The 27,464-nt window shown below is 36.9% G+C and overlaps 1 protein-coding gene across 2 annotated transcripts in view; it reads right to left on the reverse strand.

Annotated features, from left to right (window-relative positions):
• The window catches only part of LOC107047660 (glutamate receptor 1), a 261,472-nt gene extending 236,552 nt beyond the window's left edge, over positions 1-24,920 (reverse strand). For both annotated transcript variants that reach the window (XM_015270463.1, XM_015270458.1), the window contains exon 1: positions 24,738-24,920. In XM_015270463.1, the coding sequence (XP_015125949.1) occupies positions 24,738-24,909 (172 nt within the window). In that variant the 5' untranslated portion in view covers positions 24,910-24,920. The remainder of the gene's footprint in view (positions 1-24,737) is intronic.
• Positions 24,921-27,464: the final 2,544 nt, after the last annotated feature.

The raw sequence follows: 27,464 nt of genomic DNA on the forward strand, positions 1-27,464 counted from the left end.
AAAAAACATTCATATCTTGTCTGACATCGATGCTACAAACTCGGGTCTACAACTCAGACTTTCAATTGAAAACCAGAGTTTATAACAGCGATGTCCAATCAGAACCAAATCCTCAACGCGGAAATTTCCGTGGATTCTACTTCAAACTTAAAATTTCATAACCATTTTTTTCTAAATCCGATACAATGTCACTCTCATGAGATTCAATATATCTTCCCTGAAATTTTAAAAAATTTCTAACAGTGTATTAGCAAAAATATATTGACGATGTTGTGACAGAAGCAATTTCCCACTTGTTATTCTCCGATTGACAAGAAAATTCTGTCGTTATCGTAGGGTTGACCTATCGGGGGTATCGGATCGGTAGGCAAATAATGGAGCGGATCAGTGGGATTTGAGAACGTTATTAATAGAGAAGAGTAATGGAGTTGTTGGACTCTCGGCGGAGAATGGAAACACACCGACATCTCGGTCGCGTAAACATTTTTCCCCGACTCTATTTCTCTGTTTGATACTTTCGTATAAAAGAAAAGAAGCCACCACTTCCCCCCGCCCCCCACCCTTGCCAAGAGGCGGAGGGATGGAGGAAAAAGTAAAAGAGATAGCCATAAAGTAGCTGAACTCGCCTCAGAGCCATAACGATCTCACAGTATTTATTTCAATCCCCGGGCCATTAGGAGAACCATTTCACGATCCGGCAAAGCCCAAAACGCCCACTGGCCATCTTGCCATCTCCCTCCACCCACCTATCACCTCCGGCTTCTTCTTTGTTTTTCACCTTCATCTAGCCGCACTACTTCGCCTGTACGTGTTACGAAACACTCCTGAGTGACTGTAAACGTCGAACTTTACCGATGGCCGCAGAACCCAGGAGTCTGAAATCGACCTTCGGGTACACCAACTGCACCGGTAAATTGAAACTTTCGGGGGAATTCGTTAGACGGTAAAAGTTCCGATGCACACACACTCTAATTGGTATGGGGAAAATTTTCAACATCAAGTTTCCGGATTTTCACAAGTTTGTTTGTTTTTACGTTTTTTTCTCTCGTGATCCAGTTTTTTGAAAAAAAATTTTGTGGGAAGAAAAGTTGAAAGGGGTTTGATTGTTTCAATATTTAAATTCAACTGTTAATTATGAAGTTAATTATTCTTGGAGTTCATAATGACCAAGTATAATGCGAATGAAGCGAATAATGTCACTACGGTGAAGTTTTAATAAAAGGAAAATGCAAGGGCATATTGAAATGAATTTTCCTAATTTCAATTAATTTTTATGATATAATTACGCTGAAATTTACAGTTTCTATTCATTTTGTTCGTCAAATTGAGGATTTTCAATGAAGAAATTTGTTGAAATTTCAGCGGAATTGATGAAATCAACAACGAAGTTGATGAAAATGTACCGTAAATTTCAGCCGAAAATTTTCAACAGTGGAGTGCAAATGAAGCAGTAGCAGTATCCAGAGAAGAGAGAGAACAGACCGGGAAAAAATCATACCTTCAATTGAGACAGTTTTTCTCTCTTTTTTTTGCACATCTTTATAGCGTATTTGTTCCTTTCAGCCTTCTCAACTATCTTCATGTAAGATCGTCCCTTTCTATTCCGTCATTCTTTTATCTCGTGTCTTTCTCCGCGGAGGTATCCTGTCACTTTTTACATCTTTTTAATTGTTCATTTCACGCTAATCTTTTTAATAAACATTCGATCTTTATAAAAGGGCTTTTATTTTACACTTTCTAAGATAATGGCCTTAAAAACAGGGACAAAAGTCTCTTGATTCAAGATATTTCGCAGACACAATTAAAAAACTAAAGAAGCGACATAGAAAATGCACCGAAAAAATCTAAGTGAATACACATTTTAATTAGTACACTGAACTTTACCAACATCAAACTTCAAGATTTTGTCAATAATAGTGTTTTCACAAGTTGTTTTTCCCCCCACATGTTCAAGTGTTTCTGTAATTTTTTTAATTAAAAAGAAGAAATTGAATCCACAAATTTAATGGTTTTAATATTCAAATTCAGCTGTTAATTATGGAGTTAATTATTCCCACAGCTTATAATGAATAAGAATAATTCAGACAAAGTTCACAGCACCGATTGTTCCCACGCAAAGTGGAGAACAAAGTTTTCCCCCCAACTTTTGCAACATTTCAATTCAAAGATAAAAGCGTAATTGATGTTTTTTCAACTCTTATTTTTGAATAAATAAAACTGTCAAGTGGGTCCTCGAGACAGGAGGGGGCCATAACCAGTGCAAATGGAGTGGTAGTATACACGAGAGAGAGAGAGAAAGAGAGAAAACTCCCAACCGACGAAATAAAGCCCCCTGTAACTCTTGTGTCATTTCGTAAACACAATTACAGCGTGGAAAACTAAAGGGGCGACGCAGAAAATGCCGGGGCCGTGGTAAGTGGCGCGATTATAATTTCTCTCTTCCTATTCCACTCTTTACCCTCTCCTACACCTCTTCTTCATCTCATTCCTCTGCTCCCCACCCCAAAAGCGCCACCTGAGGGAATGGAAACTAGTGCCCACTGCTAACGGTACTAAACGAAGAAGTGGAAAGAAGAGGGAAAATGTGCGAGAGTAGAAGAGGAAGAGATAGAGGCGGACTGTGAAAACTAGAGCCCACAGTCAGTCCTATTCAATCCCCCCCACCCTGCGACCCCCAGCGGTGCCTAGTGGCCCAGAGAAAACGCACTGTGGCGATACAAAACACGGCCGGGCTTTCTCGACTTCCGGTTTCATACCCCGAGTGCTGCCACGACCTCTGTGTATAACTCGTACTTGCCCCTCTTTTATGTGTACATAGATCTCAGTAGTAGCACTCTTGCCTCTTCGTTTATTTATCCTCATGCACCTCTGGCGTGCACCTGCATTGTTATGAAAAGCTTTTAAGAGGTGAAAATTCATTGGTATTCAATGATACCCCTGTATCAATGTATCAATGTTCAAAAAATTTTAGCTGAATTTTCGGGAATGAGACCTTGAATTCGATTTAAGGGGAAAAAGCCAATGGTATTTCAAGTTTCTCTGGAAATTCAAGTGAAGTCCCAATTGTTTAGTGGCATGAAGACGGACATTCCACAATTTACATGATTTTTCGAGTAGAAATGAATATTGACTGTCGAGTTCCCTTCAATTTTCAGGGAACTCCTTTGAAATTCTTGAAATTGCGGGAGTTTTTGGAAGAATTCCCTGAAAATTCAGAGTAATCGGGAATTCAAGAAGGGATTTCTCCGAATTTTCTTGATTTTTCATCAATTTTCGCGGAATAATTAAACTGAAATTTACAGTTGCCATTTCCAAGACCCTTACAGAAAATTTCAGTGGAAAAATTTTAACTATGCAGGAATTACACTGTTAGACTGTTAGAATTTCAAGAAACAAATGTTGAAATGTTTAACGACTGATGGGCAAGTTTAAGTTTCTATATTTATTGTTACTGAGAAATCAGTCTACTTCTGAAATTTTCAATGGAATTGTAATTTTTATCCCCAAAATGTTGAACATTTTTGGTTGAAATATCCGTTACACTTTTTAGAAATTTTTACCACATTTTAGTTCCACTGAAATATCAATCTGTCTCCGTCACAGAAAAATTCCTACACAGATGTGAGTGATTACGCAATATTGATATATATTTACAGATTTGACACAAAAATTGGCATTTCACTTGAATATTCTGAGAAACCTGAAATTCCGTTGACGTTTTCCGCTTAAACAGAGGGTGAGAAAGCCTAGAAAACGATTCCGCATCACAATTACTTCGCCAAAATACAATTATTTGAAAATCAATAGATTGACTGCAATCGCACCGACAGCTGCACTGGGCAATCTCTAAGGGACAGAATCGAACGGATAAAAACTTTCTGGCATGAATATTTGATCTGCTCATGTGTGGCTCGATAACTAATTGCAGAGTATAAATATCCCTTTACGACGTACACAGATATTAAATAGAGAAAAGTACGAGGGAAATGGTGTGAGGGTTTAAGAAAAGATGGTAAAGTCCGAGGACATAAATTCGTATTAACGTCGCGACGGTGTGAGAATTTCTCGGGCTTCTGAATGAGGGTTTATCTCTGGTCGAGGGCTAAAGATTGGACTTTTATGGGGTAGATATGACCCAGGGATATATCGAGATTTTGGAGACAATTCTACGAGGGGGAATCTGTATGAAATGTATTTTTCTCCTTCACCCCGAGGGCAGAAAAAGAAGACATGATATTGTCCCTTTAATTTTACCGTCACATTTCAATGAAAATTTCAGTGAATTGTTTTATTCGGTGAATTCACTTACCCCTCAAATCACCCCGGCGCGTGATAAAAATATACATGGCTCTTTGAACTCACCTGAAACAGGAAAAAAAATTATCTTCCATGAGAATGAAAATTTAATAAAGTGAGGAGTTGTGTTTTGTAACACCCCTGGGGCGAGAGGAATGATTAAGCAGGCCCGCTGAATGCCGAGAAAAGCTGAGTGTAATCCTTGGTGCTAAAAGCAAAACAGCAGACGACTTGTCGGGTCGGCAATCCTTGCGTTGGCTCAATGGTACACAACGGGGAGTACTGTATTCTGAGCTCTAGTTCCATTTTATCATTGTGCACATTGTGCCAATGTTGATTATCACAAATTAACTCTTAACTAATTACTTTTGATTCTCAATTTACGATGAAATGAAATTCAAGATGGATATAATACCTGTTACATCTCAGATGCATAAATACCCTTTGAGATGTGATAATCCACACCCAGAAAAAAGTACTAAATTCCCGACCCGAAGGGAAGAAGTTATTGGAATGAGCCCAAAAACGAATGTGCAATTTCCATGATTTGATGTCTGCAATTTCCACAATTTGATTCCATGTCTTTTCGTTTTTGCAAACATATCTGACCAAAATTTTGTCCAAGGATATCTGCGTTTTAAGGATATCCAAGTATCTTTTACTGTTTGGTACAGACCACACTATAGATTAAACCATTTCCGATCATCATATTTGTCAATTCATTTACGTGAGAAACATTGAAAAAAATAATGAGTATTCAGCGTCATTCAAATTACATTTTGCATAGAATTATTTAAAACATTTGTTGTTTATAAATAAATAATTGAAATTGTTCAAACTTTCGGAAACTTCAGTTTTTTAGCCATGAATTCGATTTCGAGTAAAATTCTGAATATTAATAAATTTGTGACGATTCCGAATAAATGATGTTTATGGTAGAAACTTGATTGTTAAATTATCTACAGAAAAAGCTCGTAATTTTCAAACATTTCAATTTTTAAATTATTCCATCTTCCTCGAAAAGTAAACTTTCCAATTTTTTGTTAAGATTTTTACCGAGAATAATGATGGGATTTGATTTTGTTAGAATGATCAATGCATCTATTAATTCGATTTTGATTGGATTCTGAGCACAATCTCCCTGAGCAAAATCAGCCATGTTCTTGTTATCCAGCTGAAAATGTCAAAATATGCATTTTTTTTCTAATACACTGAAAAATGAGAATCCGTCGGGAAATTATACTCAAATTTTTTAAATTTGTTGTATTTTGATCATTCCTTTGATGTTAGTGCAGTGATTTATCCGGCAATAGATGCGAGAATTCATTCAAATGCATTTAATATCTTCTCTCCATAATCAATTCAATTAAATTTCATTGCAAATGAACTCCCGAATTGAAAATACTACAGTAAAAATTTTATTGTTAAATTTACGCTTAACCCCAGAACTTCTATATGCATGATGGAATGAAGAAAATGAGAATACTTTGAACCCAGGTATAACGGACGTAATTCCGTTATAATGGTGAAAAAGGAAATGAATGTCAGAGATTATGCCATAGCTTCAACCAAGGTTTTTGATGGGATTCATAAAAATAAGCACCCAGTATCTATTATTCTAATTGAACCCATGAGCAAAACACATTTTCGGTTACTATGTAAACCGGAATAAACGATGTGCCCCATTTAATTCAATTTATAGCAAAAACCAACAGTTTACATTTGGCGGATGAATTTAAAGGGATTTATAGTTCTATGCGCCTGCGTCCGACGCGCGACCGCAGTTGGGATCAAAAGATTGGACTGTGATTCTCCAGTGAAAAGGCCAAAGCCGTTGGTGCGGTTCAACTTCAAAACGATATAAACAAACATGGGAATTACTGGTCTCTCGCTCGGCCACTTCAAAAGCAGTGAGAGACGGGATATTTTTTTGAAAAATATACAGGTGAAAATAGAGAGTCAGAGCTTTGTGTTTGAAAAAAATTCTATACGCGTGAGTTCATTCTGTGAAATAACAGCTAGGGCATTAAAAATAATCCCTTTGGGAGTTCTTTCGGATGAATGACGAATTATTTTTCTCGCCAAGTTGAAACCGAAAAAAAAATCGTGGAGTTTCCATTTCGAGTGATAAATGGATTTAATATGGAGTGGATGAAAAGGCACCTTTTATTCATTAGTTCATTATTACATTGAACAGAATGGGAAAATCTTTCGAATGAATTTAATTCTTTTGGAGTCAGAGTGGAAACAATCACCAGTAGGAATAACTATCTCTATTGATTGCAAATGGGATATCTAAATAAATATGAAATGCAATGCATTGAACTTGAATTTCTTATCTTTATTTAAATTGCACGAGGAAGAAACGTCTACTCTCTAAGGGTCTCTCTAGGAGACTAAATGCTGGTCACAAAGACCAAAAGAATATTCGTCATCTAATGGATGAACACACTGTTCTTTCTCCCTATGAAATTATTGTTTATGTTTATGTAAACTTTCAGGCGACTCTCTGGTGCCCTCCACGTCGATTCGTTTTTGTAACCGTCATTTCTCAGTTGAATGGATTCTATGAATTTGACTCAATAATCCAACACTATTTATAAATATGATTATATATTTTTTTAATTTGTAGATTTTTTTGGACTGATAATTGGCTTGAAAAAGGAGTATATTCGGAGAAACTTGAACGTAATTTAGGGTTTTGTATTCGACCATTACCATTTTTTTGTAAATTACACAGTAAATCGTAAAATACCTTCCTATTAAGATCGTAATTTACGATTTCTTGAGCGTAAAACCCTCCTTTTAAGTAAAGAAGCGGGTCGTGGACCCTCAACTTTTACTTCTCAAATTAAATCTAGACAATAAACTAGACCCATCGAATCAATTGATAAGTGATATGCAGATAGTAGACTAGTAAATAATTTTCACAACATATTAATTGGTTGACAACATATTAATTGGTTAAACGTTCACATACATTTTATGTGAACGTTTTCTCAACAATATTCATATTTGTCTAATGGGGTCTGAGTGCAGGGGTGGGTGCCGAAATATAGTCCAAATGATTTTAAGCGTGATTTCCCAACCGGGGGAGAGTCCTAGACCCCACCGGACAATGTTGTCACAACTCTGGTTTTCAACTCGGAAACGAATGAAAGAGCGAGTCTCAAAATGGCGTGCAAATGATTCTAAGGCCCTCCCTCGCACCTCCGTACAACGGTTCCATTCCCTTCAATTCTTAAAATTCACCAGAATTAAAAACAATCTCCTCCAATTTCCACTACAAATCGTAAAAGTAAAGTCAACATTTTTTTCTCCCCTATATTCCTTTTTTCGCTCATCTGAAGGTTTTGCGGCGAGGCTGAAGGTAGCTGGAAGCACGGATACTTTCATTTTTAGTCCCGGCCATTCCGTGCAACGCCGTAGTGCTCATCCCATTACCGTAGCGGCTTCAATTCCGCCTGGGTGAAACGAAATAACAGCTAAGAAGTGTAGGTGTGTGGGGTTAAAGGGGCAGGGAAGAGGGGAGAGGGTAAGAAAGTGCCAGTTGGATGTGTTGAGCAGAGGGGGTTGAAATGAATTTCAAGCACGCCGCTGGGTAGCACAGTGCCGCGCATAACCGAATCAAAGCTACGAAACATTCGTGAATATTGCCAGTACGAAATACCACGCCATCACCTCTCTCTCTCCCCCATTTACGCTCTAGAATGAAATTGAGTGGAAAAATTACGGTGCAATTAACGTTAAATACATGATAAAACAAAAATAAATGTCACGATGAATAATCCTGAATGCCTCGAGGACTTTTGTGGTTGTGAAAGGCCATTGAATATTCCATTTCCATTCATTTATATTAACATCCAATCGAGATGAATTTTTTAAATTTCATCTCCATTAGTTTCACTGGCAAAAAACTGCTCTTTTACATGTGCAACTGATATTTTTGTATGAATAGACTATTCTGTATTCGAAATACGTCGAGAGCACGGCGAGAAGAGGAGGATTGGATATGCCAGTTTAGAATGGCATTTTGTATTCAATTAACTCGGATTATAACAAAATAGCTTTCTACGCTTTTGTACGACCAATTGGATGGGGAGAGAAATGCCTTCCTGGATGGTACTGGGGATTTGTTATTTAGGGGACAATGAAAGTTTTAAGGGGCATAGAATAACTCCTGAAATATTATTCATAATATTTTTGAAATTGCATGAAGTCACGAGGTATTTTCTGTCCGTTTATTGGCAATTACCTTTATGACGTTCTCAACGTTGCACTGAGCCCGGGATCAAAATGATGATAAAATCTCTGACATTTTTTTACTTCTAGAGAACTATTTTTTCACTGAATGAAATGGCAAAGTATGTCCAAAATTTGAAGATAGAAAAATAGGATTGGGAAATCCATGTGAATAAAAATCCATTTCTGAAGAGAAATGGGTCTCTCAATTAGTGGAAATTTCTCTTTTTATCGAAACCGTTGCAATTTGAATATTTTTGCGTCGAGAAAAATTATTGATAATAATTTTCAAGGATAAAGAAGATTAAATATGGCTTTTCACTTTGGTTATTCAAAAATATTCATTTTGGAATGGGGGGGGGGATTATGTTTACCATGTTCAACAGTTATTTTTCTAACAGACTCCATTATATTTTAATTTTGTCAGCCGTATTTTTTCATTCAGCCCGTCGTAGTTTTTCATTCGTTCTCAAAAATAAATGTTTGAGTGTGGTGATGAGAGTCCTGCATTCTATTTCTCAAATGAAGAATTGCAATGTTCCCATAGTAAAAAATAATTTTACAGTTTTTCCGTATAAAAAAAAATTGTTGGCGCAAAATTTTCATAGTTTCTCTCTCTACCTCCCTCCCTGAAAACATCTGTTCTGTTCTTTTCAATAAAAGAACTAGGAATAACCCAGAAAAGATGTGAAGAAAGAAGTGAGATGGGTAAAGGCATCGAGGCGGCGTATGACCGAAGAAAAGAATTAATCGAGCGTATCCCGGCGCGTTGAGGATCGTCGGGTTCTCGTCTCCCCGACGATACAGCGTGCTGGCTATACCTGATACCTACACATAAATACTCGGATATAAAAAAAATAATAATAAAATCGCCCAGGGGATGACGGGGAATTCAGTTGAATTGACTCTACTATATATCCTCGGATAATCCCGTGGGCCATTGAGGCCCGTCCGAGCGAGTCAGACATCCGCGGTCTCATTAATTCCAAATTCCTCCTCTTTTCATTCAAGGGGCGCGCCAGGGGGAGCGGGATTTAACCTAAGAACTGAAGAGGAATATGACTGTCGTTGAGTCATCCTCGAAGCTTTTCGGTTCTACGATAAGCCTCAACTTTAGGGACTCTGTTACGAGGGCAACACACGAGTTTGACTGGTGAGGAAAAGGGCCAAAGGGTGGACGGTGGTGGAGAGTGTTATTTCCTCAGAAACGCTGGAATCCCGCTTGACGTACCACTGCGGTTGTGGATCCAATGGAAAACCAGCAACTCGTATTCAGTACTACGGGCTCTCTGTGTGTATGCCAAACCGTCCTACTACCCCCACAGATCGCGGTTTCAGGCCTAGAATTTTCCACGGTCTCGGATTAACGATTTTCAAAAGGTGTTTGTAACCCACATGAATAAAAAATAATGCTTCCATGAAGGGAGGAAAAATTTCCGGGAAAATCACTGCACTGAGAAGAAAAGATAATTCTGCCAATCAAATTTGTTTTAGACAAGAAGTTGGAGTGAAATTTTGTATGGAAATTACCGAAATTTGTTTCTCTGAAACAAATTTTATTGACGGAATTATATTTTTTTCTCAGTGTAAAAAAGTTGAGTATTCGTAGTGCAAAAGTCCAATGTGGGTGTTCTTCACTCCATATGTAAGGAAAAAATGCGAAAGGAATGGTGAATTTTTCTCGATTGCTCCAAAAAATTTAACCAAAATTTCGTCAAAAATATTCCACGGTGATTTTTCAATACAGTTTACTGTAAAAAATTAAATTCACTCCGTAGTAAAATTTGACTCGGGGCTGAGAATGAACTGAACTCTCAAAAAGAGAACATCAATGTCATTAACATTGATGTCATTAATATCAAATGTTTTATCCAAAAATATCAAAGCATGTTGAAGAAAAATGAAAACTTTGTTGTTATTGTGATCTCTGAGGAGGAACTATTCGTTGATATTGACGTTTTTTCTGTTGTTTGTATCAAATTTGTTGCGATTAGCTATCTTTTCACATATAACCGGGTTAGATATTAACGAGACTGAACATTAATCGAATCACGTGCCTGATGAAGCCAAAATATTAATGGAACCTCACGAAATGACAATTAGATAAATGTTGTTTTCATTTTTCTCCAAAATCCCTTGATATTTTTGAATAAATGACAACAATGGACATGAACCAGACCATAAACCAACTATTTTCTCCTGTGGAAATAGTCTCAGAGAGCAAGACTATATGAACCAGAACAAAAATAAATATTCTCTCTCGTTTCCTCTCCCTATTCTCGAATGAATGAAAATAGTGACAAAAATCCAGGTGCTGAGTGCTCGCCATCAGTCCCTCACGTCAGAGAGAAAAAAATTTAATTCCCAAGAATGCGAATAAGACTCTGAGTGCATTTCTCCTGCATGAATATGCACCCAAGACAGAGTATAATATCGTATTACATTGACTCCACACAGTGCCCGTGGAAAACAAGAAAGATGGAGAGGGCGTTGGTACACGTACAAAGACATAACGTTATTTTCGATAAGAAATGGCAATGCCATCGGAGCCGTCAGCCTCGCGTCTACCTCTCGACGCTTTTAAGGGATTCGCTCCCTGGAATTTTTAATATTCCCGCCACTCTAGTCGTTTCTCACTCACTTGGCCCACTTCTCTCTCTTCACCCTCTTTGCGATGTTAGAAATTGAAGGAAAACACCGTGGCATTCACAATGCCCACTGACGCGGAACATTTCACTCATCCTCATATCAAAAATTTCAGAAAATATGGTACACGAGGGGATTAATTAAAATAAACAAATCACATTCTTCCGGTAACTAAATATTTTATGATGCGATATTACTCAAATTTTCTACTGAAAGTAATTCACTGAATAACTGTAGACAAATGCGGCATAGACATCGTCGCGTAAACCCTGTAGAGTTTGACCTGAGGGAGAGAAGATGGGAAAACGGATCGGGTACAGGCTCAAGCGCACCCATTAAGCATCGTATTTCACGGATAGAGCGAAATGCTGCGAGGGTGGGAGGTGAGAGCGACCCATCCAGAGCACTCTACTCTCTTCTACATATATTTTTTTTCATTTCCCTCCCGCTTTCACCCGACCGCGCGCTATTCCACGGAGTAACGCAAAAGGGGCGTCGTGTAAACACCGGTTTTACCCGGAAATTTCTAGTCATAAAAATTTTTCCCTGTATTTGAGGCAAAACGGGCGTAGAAAAATAAGGGAGAAGTTTTTATCGTCTCGCTTTCATTTTTTTTTGTCATAAAGCAAGACTTGTATTGTCGATGGGCCTTTGATATTTTTATTAATTTTTTTTATTATTTATTTACTTTAATTTTCAAGTATAGAGATTTAAATTATGAGTAGGAAAACGTAGGGATAAAAGTACTTTTGAATTTTCTTTGAATGTCCATAACTTGGAAATAAATCCATCAATTGAGCTCAGTCTGGATTCGTCACGAAGAGGAAGAAATGTATTTTACAAAGAAAAAAAATACCACGTTTTACCAAGTCTTTAATGGATTATTAATATTAAAAAAATAATGCAAAGTGCTCCACTCTCCCCTACTTATGGATACTATACCATTTGCAATCCCAGAATTTTCTATCAGTTAACCCTGTTTCATTTTTTCATACTTTAGCGTGTTTCTTCACGCTTAAAAATTTTTTAAAAAAATAGAGTTCCTAGTTGAATGCTTCTATTAAGCGCTGGCATTTTCCGTTTTATTCTCGGGGAACTTGTTTAGCTAGAAAAGAAAGAAAAACGTTGAACGGACAGAAAAGCGACGCCGCGTCGCCCGGTGCGAGTAAGTCCCTGTTGATCGCTCGAGCGGCAGTGTTGCTATATTCACTGCCACACTTGAAATGTGGGCGTAGCGGTAAGCGCCAACGTGGCAGCAGCGCGCTCGGTTAAACCCAGCGGCGCTGCGCTAAACGTGCGATGGGTGAAGGCTGGCGAACGAGCGCGAGGGATCAAGGGTTAAGAAGTCTCTGTTTGATCGAATCATTGGAGAATCAATGAATGTTTGAATTGATTAATGAATTATCCCACGATAATTCGGAAAAATTGGAGAAGTTTAGTGACCTGGGAGGAAAATGTCATTTTGTGCCCGCCGGGGCGAAACAAAATTGCATGTGCACCTCGGGTGGGGAAAACATAACTTTCCACCACATTGTCCATGAAATTTCAGTTGTTTTTCCAAAAGTGCTTGAGGCAGATAAGTTGCACTCCCCGAAGGCCATTTTCCACCACGATGAAGATCAATTTACACACAGCTTGGCAAAAAAGTCTATTAAGAAGAATTCGTGTTGATTGTTCATGTTAATGCAGTATTGAATGGAACCCAGGACCGGCGGTTAATTAGCGGAGGGGATGTAGGGGTAATTAAACGATCATATTACGTAATGTACACATGAGATCCATGTCGTCATTGGAGTCGAGCCGTCATCTCTACAAACATCCAGGAGAGCGGAGGGGGTGTATGGGTGCATGGATCGATCGAGATACACTCAAGACCGTGGGGGTTTCCGGTGACCATATGTGCACACGGGAGATTTCCTTTCCGTATGTACACTGTGGATGACAACGATGTGTCCTATCATCGCTGGGTACATATCGCATGCTAATTTCCGGTTGAAAAATCTAATACCCTAGGCTTCCTCGGCTTATCGGAGAGATCTTCATAAATACTGACAACTGTTTAGATATTGGAAAATTTTATTTCGCTGCTTTCATATAGAAATGTGGAGAGAAAGTTTTCGCAGAAGGGCGGGAAACTTTTGAAAAAATAATCTCGCTATATTGGATACACGGCGGAAAATATTATTGGAACAAACAGGGGAGATTCTTTATTTAGGTGCATCCCCTGCGGCGGAGATGTTTTCATGGGCAATATATAACCACTTGGTTTTGAACAATGTACCGAGATTGTAGTCGATATTGTAGTCGATTGTAGGTATAGAAATCAGTGTTTTGTTACCAACTAAACCGGACGCACACCTCATTTACTTGTGAGATGTTTTCTTCATTTAAATTTCAAATGTAAAAATGAATGATGAGTGAAAAATTAAGGAATAAATTCGAATCTTTGATCAATTCCTTTTCACTTTTAAAGTGAGTCGATCAATACCCGCAATTGTTGAAAAATAAGAAAAGTAAACAATTTTCTTGAATTATTCAGAAAATTCGACAATTCTCAAATAGGGAAGTGAATAACTTTCTAAATTTTTCTCGAAGAAAAAAATAGACATTTTCCTCAAATTTTCTAAAAAACCGAAAAATTTTCACGGATATAGATGTTTTTGTGTATTTTCTAAAATACGCAATTTATATCCAAGTCAAAAAATGGAAAACAATGAAATTCATGTCATTCTCGAAAAACGGAAACTGGAATTAATTGAATTAATGAAAAATGGAATTCATGAGATTCATAAACGACAATTACGAGAAAACGAGACAATTATGACGCAAAGAATAATTTATGAGTTTGCAGAATTTGAAAATACTGCGTGCTTTTTAGCGACTTACTTTACGCGACTCAATGATCAATCGAAATTGAGGATCAGCGATCGGGCAGTTTCGACCTATTTCGATATAAAACAACTTCATGACACTTTCATCTCTCATAGATAGTTTTATTAGAGATACTAGACATTTACGAGAACTACTTTGATAATCATTGATTTCTATCACTGAAATTTAGCGCTCTATTGCTAAAAATTGGAAATGAGTTCCTGAAAATCATTGGCATGTCCCTAAAAACCAAAATATTTTTTCTTCCACGAAAAATTTGCAAATTCAGTAAATATCCAAAACAGCAAAAAATCATTAATTTAAAGAATTGATCACACTTCATTTCATCTGACCTACACATAAGATAACCCGTTCTACCCCAGTATTTTCAAAACATCACGGAAATAGACTCTGAAACCGATGAATATTTTTCCGTAAAACTCACTCAAACGATATTTTCTTCAGCCCAATTGGACCACCAAAAAATCCAAAAAATAGTGGAACAATTTCAAAATAAACTACCTCACCAATTATAGGCAATATTGGAAGCTCTCTTCGTCGTGAAAACCGTGTTCATGCGGTTTTGTCATTCTAATAGGAACACGATGCATCAATTATAGAAACGACATTGGGAATATATAACGCGTATGGGCATTGCATTACACAGCAGATCTACTCGCATAACTGGCTAACCGATCGTCGGCGATTATATCCCATGCAACTCTCTCTGTCATCCATAAATTATCCATTTGCAACGGAATTCAACGCATACCAGTGATATCCCAAATTACAACCGCCGGGCTCTTACACTATTTCCAATGATTGATCCTATTTTGCAGGTCGTTGTAAAGAATTGAATTAATCCATTAAAACTTAATTCTACCAAACTACTGAACACATTAAACGCTGTAAATGTACCGAGTTTCTTGTGTAAAAAGAGGCCACTGTGATTATAATTAAAGCACCTCCAATCACTTAGGGAAAATTCTAATCAAGCTAAAATTCGAAGTAAAGCGAAACAAGCGTACTCATTATAATGAGAAACAAGTGGAAAATTACTTTCGTCACAACATAATTACTATATTTTTGCTAATAAATTGATAAAATGCTTCCAAATGGAATTTCCATTGGAAGCAATTGGCAATGGATTTTAAATTGAATTCAATGATTCATTAAATCAATGATTCATTCAATTAAACATTGTTCCAATATTGGCAGTCGATATTACCCCAACTTTGAAATTGTTCACCGTTTCCTGAATATTGGTTTCAAAATAAATTTTTTCAATAGCAGATGATGCAATCAATCTCATGATCGAACTCAATCAAGATGGCATTGGGAACAATATTTTAAATCAGAATTGGATTCATTTAAACAATAATTTTTTCAGTTGTGGACAAACGATCAGTTCCATACACACACATACGTGTATACGGTGATAAACGTACATGCGGTGATAAACGATTGGAGGTATTTTAATTATAATCACAGTGACGCCGATGGTCTAAAATTGCATGTTCGAACTCCTGAGGCCAAAGTTAGTTATCCTGACACGAAAGAATGGAAATTTCGGATATGACGAATACAATGCTTCCCTTCAGAAGTAAAAAATGCAATTCTACCAAACAAATATGTTTCAGGCAAGAATTTATAGGGCGATTTTTTGTGGATATATCGGGCATTTGTTTGTCTGAAACAAATTGGATTGGCAGAATTACTTTTTTTTCAGTGTATCAACAGTACACATTATATTTTCACAATATACTCCTATTGCACACAAAAATTGTGCTTATTTAAATGTTCCCCGTGAGTTAATTAAAAACGTTATTAATTCAGGGAATTGTAGGACAAAAAAACATTGTATTTCAATCATTTTAAAAATGATTGTAGTCTGGTTGCACTTCCAGTAAAAACTACATTAAAGGGAGATTTTTAGTTTTTTAAATAAATAAATACATAAAAACAAATCATTAAAGCCTCACGGCATTTCAAATAGCTCATGCAACGCACTAACTCCCATGCAATAGTAAAAATTCCAATTTTCTTTGAATGTCTGCCTAAAATCTTGTAATTCTACTAGATTTATTCAATTTTTTGCTACAATTTTGATGAAGATTCCCGAAGAATTTCGGGATTAACCATGGACTGTCCATAATGTCCCTAACCTACCTACGATCCGCCAACTATTCCCCGCGATCTAATTGAAAAACCGCAACGAATTGCAGAAATTTTCTAGCAACAAACAATTGTATTCATTTCAAATCCTCTCGTCCCAAAAAAATATAATTAATCCCTCGTTCCATCCCAACTCAAAACCGCCCAGAACCCCAGAAATAAAATCCCCGAAATGAAGAGAAACACCCCGAAAGAATGAAGAAAAAAATATTCATTAAAAACTCCCTGCATTCCCTGAAATTTACGATTACACCGGACAACCGCGTAAAAAAGGTTGGCCAAAATCACGAAAAATGCTACCAAAAATGAGGTTAAATTTTCTTCAGCCAAGCCGTGCGTTAGGGAACACACGTCGCTGTGCTGTCTTGTTCGGGCAGTGCTGTGGCCATTAATCGCATTAGCACAGCGTCCGACGGGAGGTGCACAGTGAGTAGGTTTGGTGTTGTAGAGAGTGGAGCTCGGTACGTCGCGCGTACCTAACCACCAAAGGCCAGTTCGTACCAGAGACTGCAATGTCTATACAACAAACGCGATAGAATGAGAGGTATGGCACGAGAGAATGAGGAGTGGTACAATCCGACAGAAGGGGAGAAGATACCGAGGTGGAGAAGGTACACTCTCTCGGGGGTATCAATCAAATAACAAGAAAAGCGGCGCCAGGGCCAACGGGGAAATCCATCACTCGATTAGACCGTAATCGCCACGGGTTTCTCGCTTCTATCCTCCAACGATGCTTTGACTGCGGATGAGGACAAACGAGGATTTCGGTATAGCCCTGATTGATCGTTGCCCTCATCCCAATTCACCTCCCACCTACTGTTTTCAACGCCCCTTTCTTCACGAGTTAATAAAATTAATGAATTGTTCAATTCAACGTAACACTAATTAATTGGACGATAAAAAGTGTGAGTAATTGACTTGCCCACTGTTGAATGGAGTTTCGAAGTTTAATGAACAGTTTTTTTAATCAAACTTAACGAATAAGTGGAAACTTCCAATTAGGGGAGAGTGGGGAATTTTTAATTGAACCCGAAACCATCATATTTTATTGATTACGGTTGATTAGACTGTTGGAAAAATATTGAAGTTTGAGGGACAGACGTCTTGGAGTTTTTAGGAAGGTGACGTTGAGTGCGATTTAAGGGGAAAAAATTGTAAAATTTCAGATTTCACTGAAAATTCTATGGAATTCCTAATTTTTTAACAGCACAGAGATAAGAATTCTTTAACCTATTTGCATCTTCAATAAAATCACGAATGTTCCGTGTTAATTTATTGTCAATATTCAATTCATTCAAAAATGAAATCTATATTCATCTGAATTATTCTAGTTTCTATTAATTTTTAGGGAATAACTGGACTGAAATTGATGCACTCCATTAATTTTTTCATCAAACTAAATTTTTCACTCGGTCCTTGGCTACCAGAAATTTCAGCCAAAAATTTTCAAAAGTGTACAAAAACCAAGCAATAATTGATTTAGACTTATCATTTTGTCTATTATTCGAGATCTTTACCATTTACAAATCCTTACCAAGTCTAAGGTAAATATATTGTGATGGGGAATTCACATTTCATCGCGTATACCCCTCGGGATGATGGTTTTACTATAAGCGCGCTGTATTTATTAATAAACCAAGTTTTAAGAATCATTAAATTAAAAAGATATTAGAAACAGAATTTTTCTTATAATTTTCTCTGTAAAATTCCCACAAATGCTTTTTCACGTGTATTTCGGGTTCAATATAATATTCCTTTGATTTCAGTCGATGAACTCGCCCCAGGTTTGAAAAACATTAAACTAATAAATAATACCCTCCAGCCTTATTTAACTCCATTATGATGAAAATTTTTAAATTCCCTATATCTAGTAGAACGATGTTATTGTTCGGCCACAATGTAAAATACAGAATTTTTAAAACGAAAAGATATTTCAAGCAGAAATGTAACGGAAAATAGGTTCGATCAAATCACAATTTTCTCTGAAAAATCCTCTCAAATGATTTTTTACGCATATTTTCACATTGAATATTATCAATGGACCGTATTCCTTTCATTTCTGTTGATTGATTCGCAGATAAATAATGTAATGAATAAATAGACATTTGAAGTGCCACGAAGAATGGGTTCAATCAAATCACAATTTTCTCTGTAAAATCCCCTCAAATGGTTTTTCACACGGATTTTCACATTGAATATAATGGATAGATCATACTCCTGTCATCTGGGTTCAGTGACTGCCCCAAGAAATTTATAGAAAAAACTTTGGACCATTGAAAAAATACCACCGAGCCTTAGTTAGTTTCATTACGGTGCCATATACTCTGATATGATGGAAATTTCTTAATTCATCCCATATACTCTGCGGAACGCTGGTTAGGGGTAGTTTGAGCCGGCTTCTCCGGTTAAATATACAACAGCAGCGATAAAACAAGGATGGGGTAATAATAAGTCCAGTAGTGAGCGTGAAGCTGGCTGTAATAAGTCCGTCGTAAAGACAATCCGCTTTTCCCCGGTTTTTCAGCCTTAGCCCACCACCGACCAGCCCCATCCCACTGCTACTTCTTCGTGCATTTTTTTTTCTACAGATACTAGACAAGGGGTGGAAAACGTCTCTACCTCACACTCTCAGAGCGAAGGGATATGTAAAAAGGCGAAATATAGTTGTACGTTGGAAATTGGTTGAAATTTGGGTAGCCATTGGCTCTGATTTCTCAATTTTGAGGATTTGAATTCACGGAGAGAAATTTTCTAGAAAAATTCTAGTACGAGTACTGGAAAAAATCACAATCCACCGGCTGTGAAAAATTCTGGTGCTGTTAAGGTAAAATTTCTTGGTATTTGTAGTTAAATTTCTAGGGATTTCTGTGAAATTTTCACAGAAATACGGGGAAAAATTCACGTTTTTCCCAATAAAATTTCTAGTTTCGGCACTGGAAATTTTTCCTGGCCATCCCTTTGAGCCTCTTTTCCCGATGATATCTTGATAATAGTTTGAATTGTTAAACTCATCGTGAAAATGAAATTTGACATCCAATTAAATTTTCATTATATTGAAAATACGATAGGTTTCTGAATTTTAACAATTTAATTTATTATTAATTTATTATTAACTCTGCAATTTTCCACCTGTGTGTAGCAATCATTTTTTCTATCTATTACAATAAAACAAGAGAGGCTGAATGGAGTGCCAAAGATTGCTTAAAAGGGAAAAATATTTGAACATAATGATAATGTTGTAAATTTAAATTCAATTTAAAATCAAATTGTTCATGAAATTTCTCATTCATCTTAAAAATTCAATGAAATATAGTTTTTCAAGCCAAGTGATCATTGATATTTCAATCAATTCCAGCTTGAATTTCCAAACTCATCGTGAAAATGACATATTGCATCGAATTAAATTTTCAACCGCCTGAAAATACGATATTTGCCCGAATTTTCCCAATTTTCAATCATTTTAATTGTCACATGGATTTAAAAATTTAAATGTCATAAAATACTCGAGAAACCCCCTGATTCATCAACAACAAAATGTAACAACAACAATGTTTTTATATGCCCAAATTTCCTGTAAATTCGTCGTTGTTGAAATTTTCTACATTTCTTACTCGAAATTTCAAGAGTAATTTTCTACCTGTGTATAACAATAACCCTTTTTATCTTCTATAATAAAAAAATAAAAGTGAGGATGAAGGGAGCATCAAAGATTGCTTAAAAGGGAAAATGTTGTTTCAACATAATGATAATGAAGACGCATGTGCTGCCAAAGACCCCGTGGCGTTCTCATTCAGGTCAAGGACCCGTCGAAAGTGCAGTGCTGGTTAAATCACGCTTCGTCTCCCATTTCCCCCAGTGGAAAAGCTTAAAAGTTCCATCGTCAATGTGTACGTGTGCACGTCACCTGGGTCGACGTTACTCTCTCCCTCTCTCTGCACATAGTTTTTTAAGAGTGAAACAAGACGGGGGGTGGGGAGGGGGCTGGAGGGAGAAAAGGGGGCCATTGCATACGTTCGCGTATGTATTCCAGTTTTACGTTTTTCTCTTCTAGGAATTTTTTTTCCCTCGTTCCCCTTTTTTTCAAGCAACTGGACCTTTGCACGAGGCAAAGTGAGACGACGGTATTTCTATGGGTACTCATCATTCACTCCTCTTCCATGCATTCACCTCCCACTCTTTAGTCTCCCTCGGAATTCCACCCCGCAGAGTCTCCCCCTTTCTCTTTCACTTCTGCAATGGCTTCTACGAGCGTACATCCACGGGAATCTGCACTGATGGTAATCTGTCGGGCTTTTAACCACGTGTCTCGGCCAGGACCGATATAACCGAAGGGTTTGTCGATATTTTTTTTCTCTGTCCGCGAGAGCGGTTGAACGAGATTCTTAATAGCAATGTTGCTGAATTTGATTTAATTTAATTAGATTTTTTACACGAGTGGTGAAAAATTTCATCACAATTCACTCCTACACTGCTGGAAAAAATTTAAATTCCACGGACAGTCGACTGGTAATTTTCAGGAGAGTGATATTAAGGTATATCCCAAGATTGTAACACCCAAAAGTTAGTCCCTATGGATTTTCGGAAAGAATTCTTGATTTAATTTATTGCATTCTCAAAAGTCATTGCCTTTTTCCATTCTCATATGTTGTTGGTGTAGGCAACAATAACTGTTTTATCAAATAAAAAATTAATTGTTTGAATCATATAAGAAATGGTTTCATGAAATTTCCATCTTTTAGAGTTGAATATCGCAGAAACTATGTAGGACAAAATTTTACAAAAAATTGACCGTATTCGAAATTTATTGAATACAGTTTTTTTTAATATCGTAAGAACCGTTTTCTCATAAGCTGGAAAAATTGAGTTCGGGGGGCCATAACCCCCGTTCAGCCTAAGCTTCGCGTGTTAAAAGCCCGTATTTCATTATTTATTATTGCCTAAACTGTGCAGTCCAGCTATTATAACCATTATCTATGAAAAATTCAATAAAATCGTAAATTTTTGTTCAACGTTAACTTGAAAATTTCTTGACGTATATAGATGTTCAATGAAAACATGAATATTCAGTGCCGAATTGCACTGAATTTTCATCAATTGAAAATTCAAGATCACATTTACCGGAATTGTACTGATTTCTCTTCAATTTCAGGGAATAAGAAACCTGATATTAACAGTTGACATTGATTTTTCCATGAAATTCTGAATTTTTAATGACGAATTTAACTGAAATGTCAGTGAAACCAAAATGTGACAAAAATTTCTAAAAAGTGTACCCAAGTTTTCAGCTACTGGGCCATTTCCCTCACAAATACTGCAAAGATATTTCAATTTTTACCAAAAAGTTTGTAATCCTTCCTCGAGTTATTAACACTTCTAACTGAAGTTCTGAAAAAATTCCTGAAAAGTTAATCCGCTGCACGATTACCCATTTTTGAAACAAAAATTACCCCTTAAACATAATTCCACTGACAAATTTTCCATTCATATTTCAGTAACTATTGTTGCACACCAGCTTATCTCTCACATTTTGTATGAAATTTCAAACATGGATAATAACTCCCGAATTAATATCAGTTCCTTTGTCACAATCAAACCAGTTGACACTGCATAGTTGAAACTCATATCATTAAACCAGAAACAACAAAATTCACTCTGAAGAGGTTAAATGTCACGGAGAAGTTGACTTAATGAGGTCAGAATAATTTGTACTGAAACCGTTAATTATTGGGCAAATGTGGTAATGAGATTATTAGGCAAATCGCTAAATGTTCGGTGAACAGAGACGGTGTGAAGAGAGGAGAAAGGCCCACCAAGTGGCGAGTGATGAGAGTAACAGACAGGATGTCGCTACGTCATACAATTCCTCCCCTTCCAGCTGAGCCTTGGTGAATCCCTCTCGCAATACAGGAACGTTCCAACTACCAATGCCAAGCGATAATACGACCGCGTTAATGCGCTTACGCGAATAATAATACGATTCGCATATTCAGCGAAACCTATGATGATAGGTCCCTCTCGCTACCGCCTTCTCTCTCTCCCTCGCTCTCTGAGCCATCCCCGGCACTTGCTCTCCCCCGTTTGGTCTGTCTCACTCGATGTACCACCGCATTTTCACTCGTCTGGGTGCATTCCGAAATCCGATTCGTACTACTGGTATACGCGCACATTGCTTCGACTAAAAACCATCCCCTTCTCCTGGATTCACCGCCCCCCACCCTATGATCGATCCATTGGTCTTCCATTCAAACGAGCGTACCAAATTTCAAATGGAATTTCAACTGCATCTCAAGTGTTTCCGTCATCTCAATTCAATTGGTCGATGTTTCATTCTTGGCGAAATATGAATTTCAAAATTTTCTGGAGTGTTTTAAAAAATTCAGGAGAACTGCGGGAGAGTTCAAATTATGGTAAAATCTGACGAATTGATTTTTTTAAATATACGGAATTTAAGGGATGGCCATTAATCATAGAATTTTTCAATACTAAGAGAATTGGAATCTTATAGTGATTAAGTTTTTACGTGTAATCATCGAAATTAAAAAATAGCAAAATAACTGATAATATGGAATTGTCAATTCTCTGTTGAGTAAATAATACGACATTTCATAAAAATGATTTTTGATTGACTAATTAACTGTCAATCTTCCTAATTAAATTATTGATTGATAAGATAATTCGAAATTAGAATATTTTAATTGATGATTAATTTAATAATTAAACTTTTCAGAGTAATAGGAATATTAACAAATTGACTGGTTCAAAATTTAACGATAATTCTAATTTATGATTATGGCTATGTCTGCGGAATTTATCATGAATCATTTCGTGTTTTGAATGTTGGATATTTGTTATCGCGATTTAATCGCTCCAACATTTTGCATGGTTGATATGGATTTTTTTTCATATTGTTTTCCCATCTTTTTTGTTGTTTTGTATTGATATTTTTTGAATATGCAGTAATGGTATTGAGATTCGTTGATTGGCAAAGCTAAAGTGAGAAATTTCTTCCGCAGCACTAGAAAAATTGTCATGATATACCAGAAAAATTATCGTTTAGCACCAGAAAAATGATTGAGGGCATCATAATCTTTCAGCTGCCGCACGAGAATTTTTCTGGTGCTGCATAGTAACATTTCCAAGTATATGAATTATCACTCGAAATTCTGTAAAAATGTACCAAGCATGTCATCCACAATTTTTGAAAGTCAATCTTAATAAAATAATTTTAGAGAATACGTCCACATCCACAAAAGTGATGATGACTCAACTATTTCCAAAAATTATATATAAACTCAAACTCAAATGAATTTCCAACCGATAATATTCTCAACATAAAAACCAATCGCAATCATTTCGAAAATTAAATCCCAAAAATTCCGTTAATGAATTTAAAATCCAGTAAAAGTGAACACAAATCATAAAATTAAAAAAACACCAATAATACTCTCGCCCCATGGGAATAATCACAATTGTGGCTCAAGTCCAATACAACTGCCGTTATCCACTGCATTATCAGTGCATTCGTGATCATGGCATCCATCCAAGGTCGACAAACTGCATAAAAATAATTTCCACCCCCCCCCCCCTCTCGAGGAACAATAAAAATCAAGACATTTTTTTCTACACATTATCATGAGATATCCGAGTCTCGGTGGGAGGAAAACAAATTGTGAGGTGATAATGAAAAGGGGGAGTGAAAAAAAAGGGATAGGACGGCGGGGAAAAGTCGCGGAATACCTGAGCGTAGTTTCACACGACGTTCAACTTTCCCCCGTAACTCGCAATTGCGCCGACATCTAAAACTTGCCCGATGAAGAAGTTTCTCAATCTCACTGGTATACGCCGACGGCTATTCCCCCCTCACCCCCTCCTATTTTTCTGTATAACCCCTTTTATTTTTTTCCACTCGTGTGCATCTTCCACTCAAACTTTTGTGAATAACAAGAATGAAAATACGGCAGAAGACAGAACAGAATGAGAATCATTTGTATTCTCACAGTGAATGTCTTATTGAGTACTTTTGAATTGCGGTGAAGTCGTTATTTATCATAAAATTCACCCCAGAATAGGGGGACGAGGGTGCAGTCGTTTAGGACAAGACGGAGGGTGTCACTGTTACTTGATAGCTGAGAGAAACGATTCATTCTCGGGAGATAGTAATCAACCGACACGATAAACACACTATTCAAGTTTGTACACTTTGGAGATCGCTTTGTCACACACGTGTAGCCAACGAGATCAATGTTTTTTTGTAAGGGAAGAAGAATTCTCGTATAAATTAACAGATAAAAACAGAATTAAGAAAAAACAAAAAATGTTTTCTCTAAAAAAACGTAAAAAATGGAAAAAATTGTCATCTTTGTTTTTGCCAAATTAATAATGTTTCAAAATGGATAATTAATAAAACATCAATCAACTTCCCTTTAGCAAAAAAAAAATATATGATGTTCAGACAGTTTTTCTTCAATAAAACAAAATGAAGATGAAAATCATAAACAATAACTCACCTATAGGTATTTTCTCGCTAGCAGCGGCTGAAATTCCAGGCACGATGAACACGGTAACCAGTAAAACTCCAACACTCATCATCAAAACTCCATTCAACTTAAATTTTGTGCGTAAACTCTTCGTAAACGTAAGAGGTGGATTACCACCCTTAACGCGTACCGGGAGCATCATTCACGCTCCGTAGTCTGACACAAACTAGTATCGGGGTGGTTTTGACTTGAACTCGGGCTCTCGGTTGAACCGCCCCAGCATCCCGTTGCCTCCTCTCTCCTCCGTGCCCTCTTACCGCCCCTCAACCAGCCGCCCCCGTCCCCCCGGCACTATCCCACCGGTTTTCCCGTGATCACGCGCCGACTCCAGCAGCATTTCCCCCCTTGGCCCCATATCGCAAAGGGTGGAAAGCGTACGGTTAACGCGCATGTTACGTCACGCGACTCCCCCTGTGTGCCGGAGGGATGGGGTTATGTGGCCCCGGTACACTTTTCTATCGTAACGTTTCATGCTGATGCGGTTGTCTCTACACCTTGATTCAGCGCTGGAACTCATGCCCTTGCTCTGTCATTAGTTAGTTTTTATTCTGCACCACTGTATACTGCCTCAAATTATTTATTCTGAGGTGGTCGGGGCGGGACAGTGTGTTCACGTCTGCAATAATAAATAGGGATTTTTTGGGTTATTGTTTGGTGGAACTTTCAGGGAGAAAATTTTTCAATTTCTGGGGAACGATGGGAACAACCGGCTAATTTTTTGAATACATGGAGGGAAATTATTTAGAAAAATTCGAGGGCTGTTAAGCTACAATTTCTAGGGATTTCCGTGAAAATTTCATTTAAGAACGGGAAAAATTCATGTGCTACTCAATAAAATTTCGAGTGCAAGCACTGAAATTTTTCCCTGGCTGTCACTTTACGCCCTTCTTTCCCTGCTAGCACTAGAATTTTTCTGGAGAATTTCTCTCCGTGTATGAGACATTTTTTAATATGTCGTCTTTTCAATTAGAATACTTGCGATTGAAAAAAAAATTGTTCTTGAATTTGGAATCATGCAGTGTTTTTAATTTAAGGATATCTAAATACGTTTTAAAATTCTCGATAGAAAGAATCCTGTTTAATTTATCCTGAGATGTAAACATCCGATACAGGTAAAAATGAAGTAATATATGAGGTAACTGTTTCGACTTATTGTTAAATCGAATTTGTGATCGAAAATTAGTCATATTAGATGAAGTACTACTGAAATATTATCCTCCACAAATTGAGTTTCACCATTGTTTAAGGGGAAACCGCACTGAAATTTAAAAATCGCAGAGGCCTTTATTTATTGTGATGAGTTTACTACTTCTACTTCAGTTTTAATGTAAAAAAATAATAGTCAAATTGAAGTACGTAGTGAATCACTGAAGTCATTCTTGTCAAAACAATGCCAATAGAATGAATTATATAGAAAAACCAATATCTATGTACCATTCTCTACTAGTAAATATCCATTGAAAAACACACACAAAAGTTTCATAATTTATAATAGAATTGCCGCAAAAGACAAATAGAATGAAATTACGTGAATTCGGAGAAAAAAATCTTAACGCTGTTATTTCATGTATTTCATTAGCGAAAAGATGATGACAAACACCCTTCCATGGTTGCAGATATTACCAACAAATAGTATCTCTTGACATTTTTTCCAAAAAAATATCCATCATCAACAAAATATCCAAAACTGCAAAAACGACTTTTTTATTGTTGTTAGTACGTTTTACTGTGAGATAGGGGAAGCTAACTCTATTTTCTTGGTCAATTAGCCAAACGATTTTCACCCAATTTTTTTCTCGCCACGTTCTGATGATTCAATTTGTATTCACCCCAACCCTGACGCGATTCGATCCCCCCCCCCCGCAAATTCTGAAAAGTGTTTTTGTTTCGAAGTTGAGTAGAAATAAAATTTGATTTACTCGGCAAAGTTGGCTCGTAAATTTCAATCGAATTATTCGTGCACGGACTTTATTGGAAATGATTCAGCTGTGATTTTTCTGTTGGTATATTGGGGAAATGGATTTTAGCCATTCACTGGGTCAATCAGGAACTTTCCCAGTGTTTTCATTTACATGAAATATTTAATTCGACTCTGGTTGTATCGTAAACTAATATTTCATCGTTGGCCCCCTGTATTTGCCCACTCGACCCAAGTTTCGATCTTCAAACGAATGGAATAGACAATCTTAACACACATTAATAACTCAAAATCTCGCAACTAGATTCAATCATCGTTCAGGGCAATAACTGCATGCTCCATACGTCTGTGCAAATAAATTCCTAAAATTGAAGTTTCAAAGTGACATTTAATATATGTAGTTTTGAATAATATATCAACTGAAATACACTTGTCCAATGTTCCCACGGCATGTGTACTCGGAGGAAACCCATGAAGGGGGGGGGGAGTAGGTCCATCAAATTCTCCACTGCGGTTGCAGCTATTAACCCAACTGTCGTCTGGGCTCTAACTCATCCCTTAACTGTCGCTTGAGTTTAAATATGAATCTACGAATAATTACGCCTACAATTCCACTCGCAATTAAATAAATGAGAGTTAGAACAATGGAAGCTATCAGCAAGGATCTAGTGAATTGAAAATCCATAACTTTTTGCAATTTTTATTCGCCAAGTTTGTAGTTTTCAAAATAAAAATATATTGTATCGAGTCAGTGATGCTCTGAACTAACAATTAACATT

Source organism: Diachasma alloeum, unplaced genomic scaffold (assembly GCF_001412515.2).
Source record: "Diachasma alloeum isolate Michigan unplaced genomic scaffold, Dall2.0 Dall_scaffold_00183, whole genome shotgun sequence".
NCBI lineage: Eukaryota > Metazoa > Arthropoda > Insecta > Hymenoptera > Braconidae > Diachasma > Diachasma alloeum.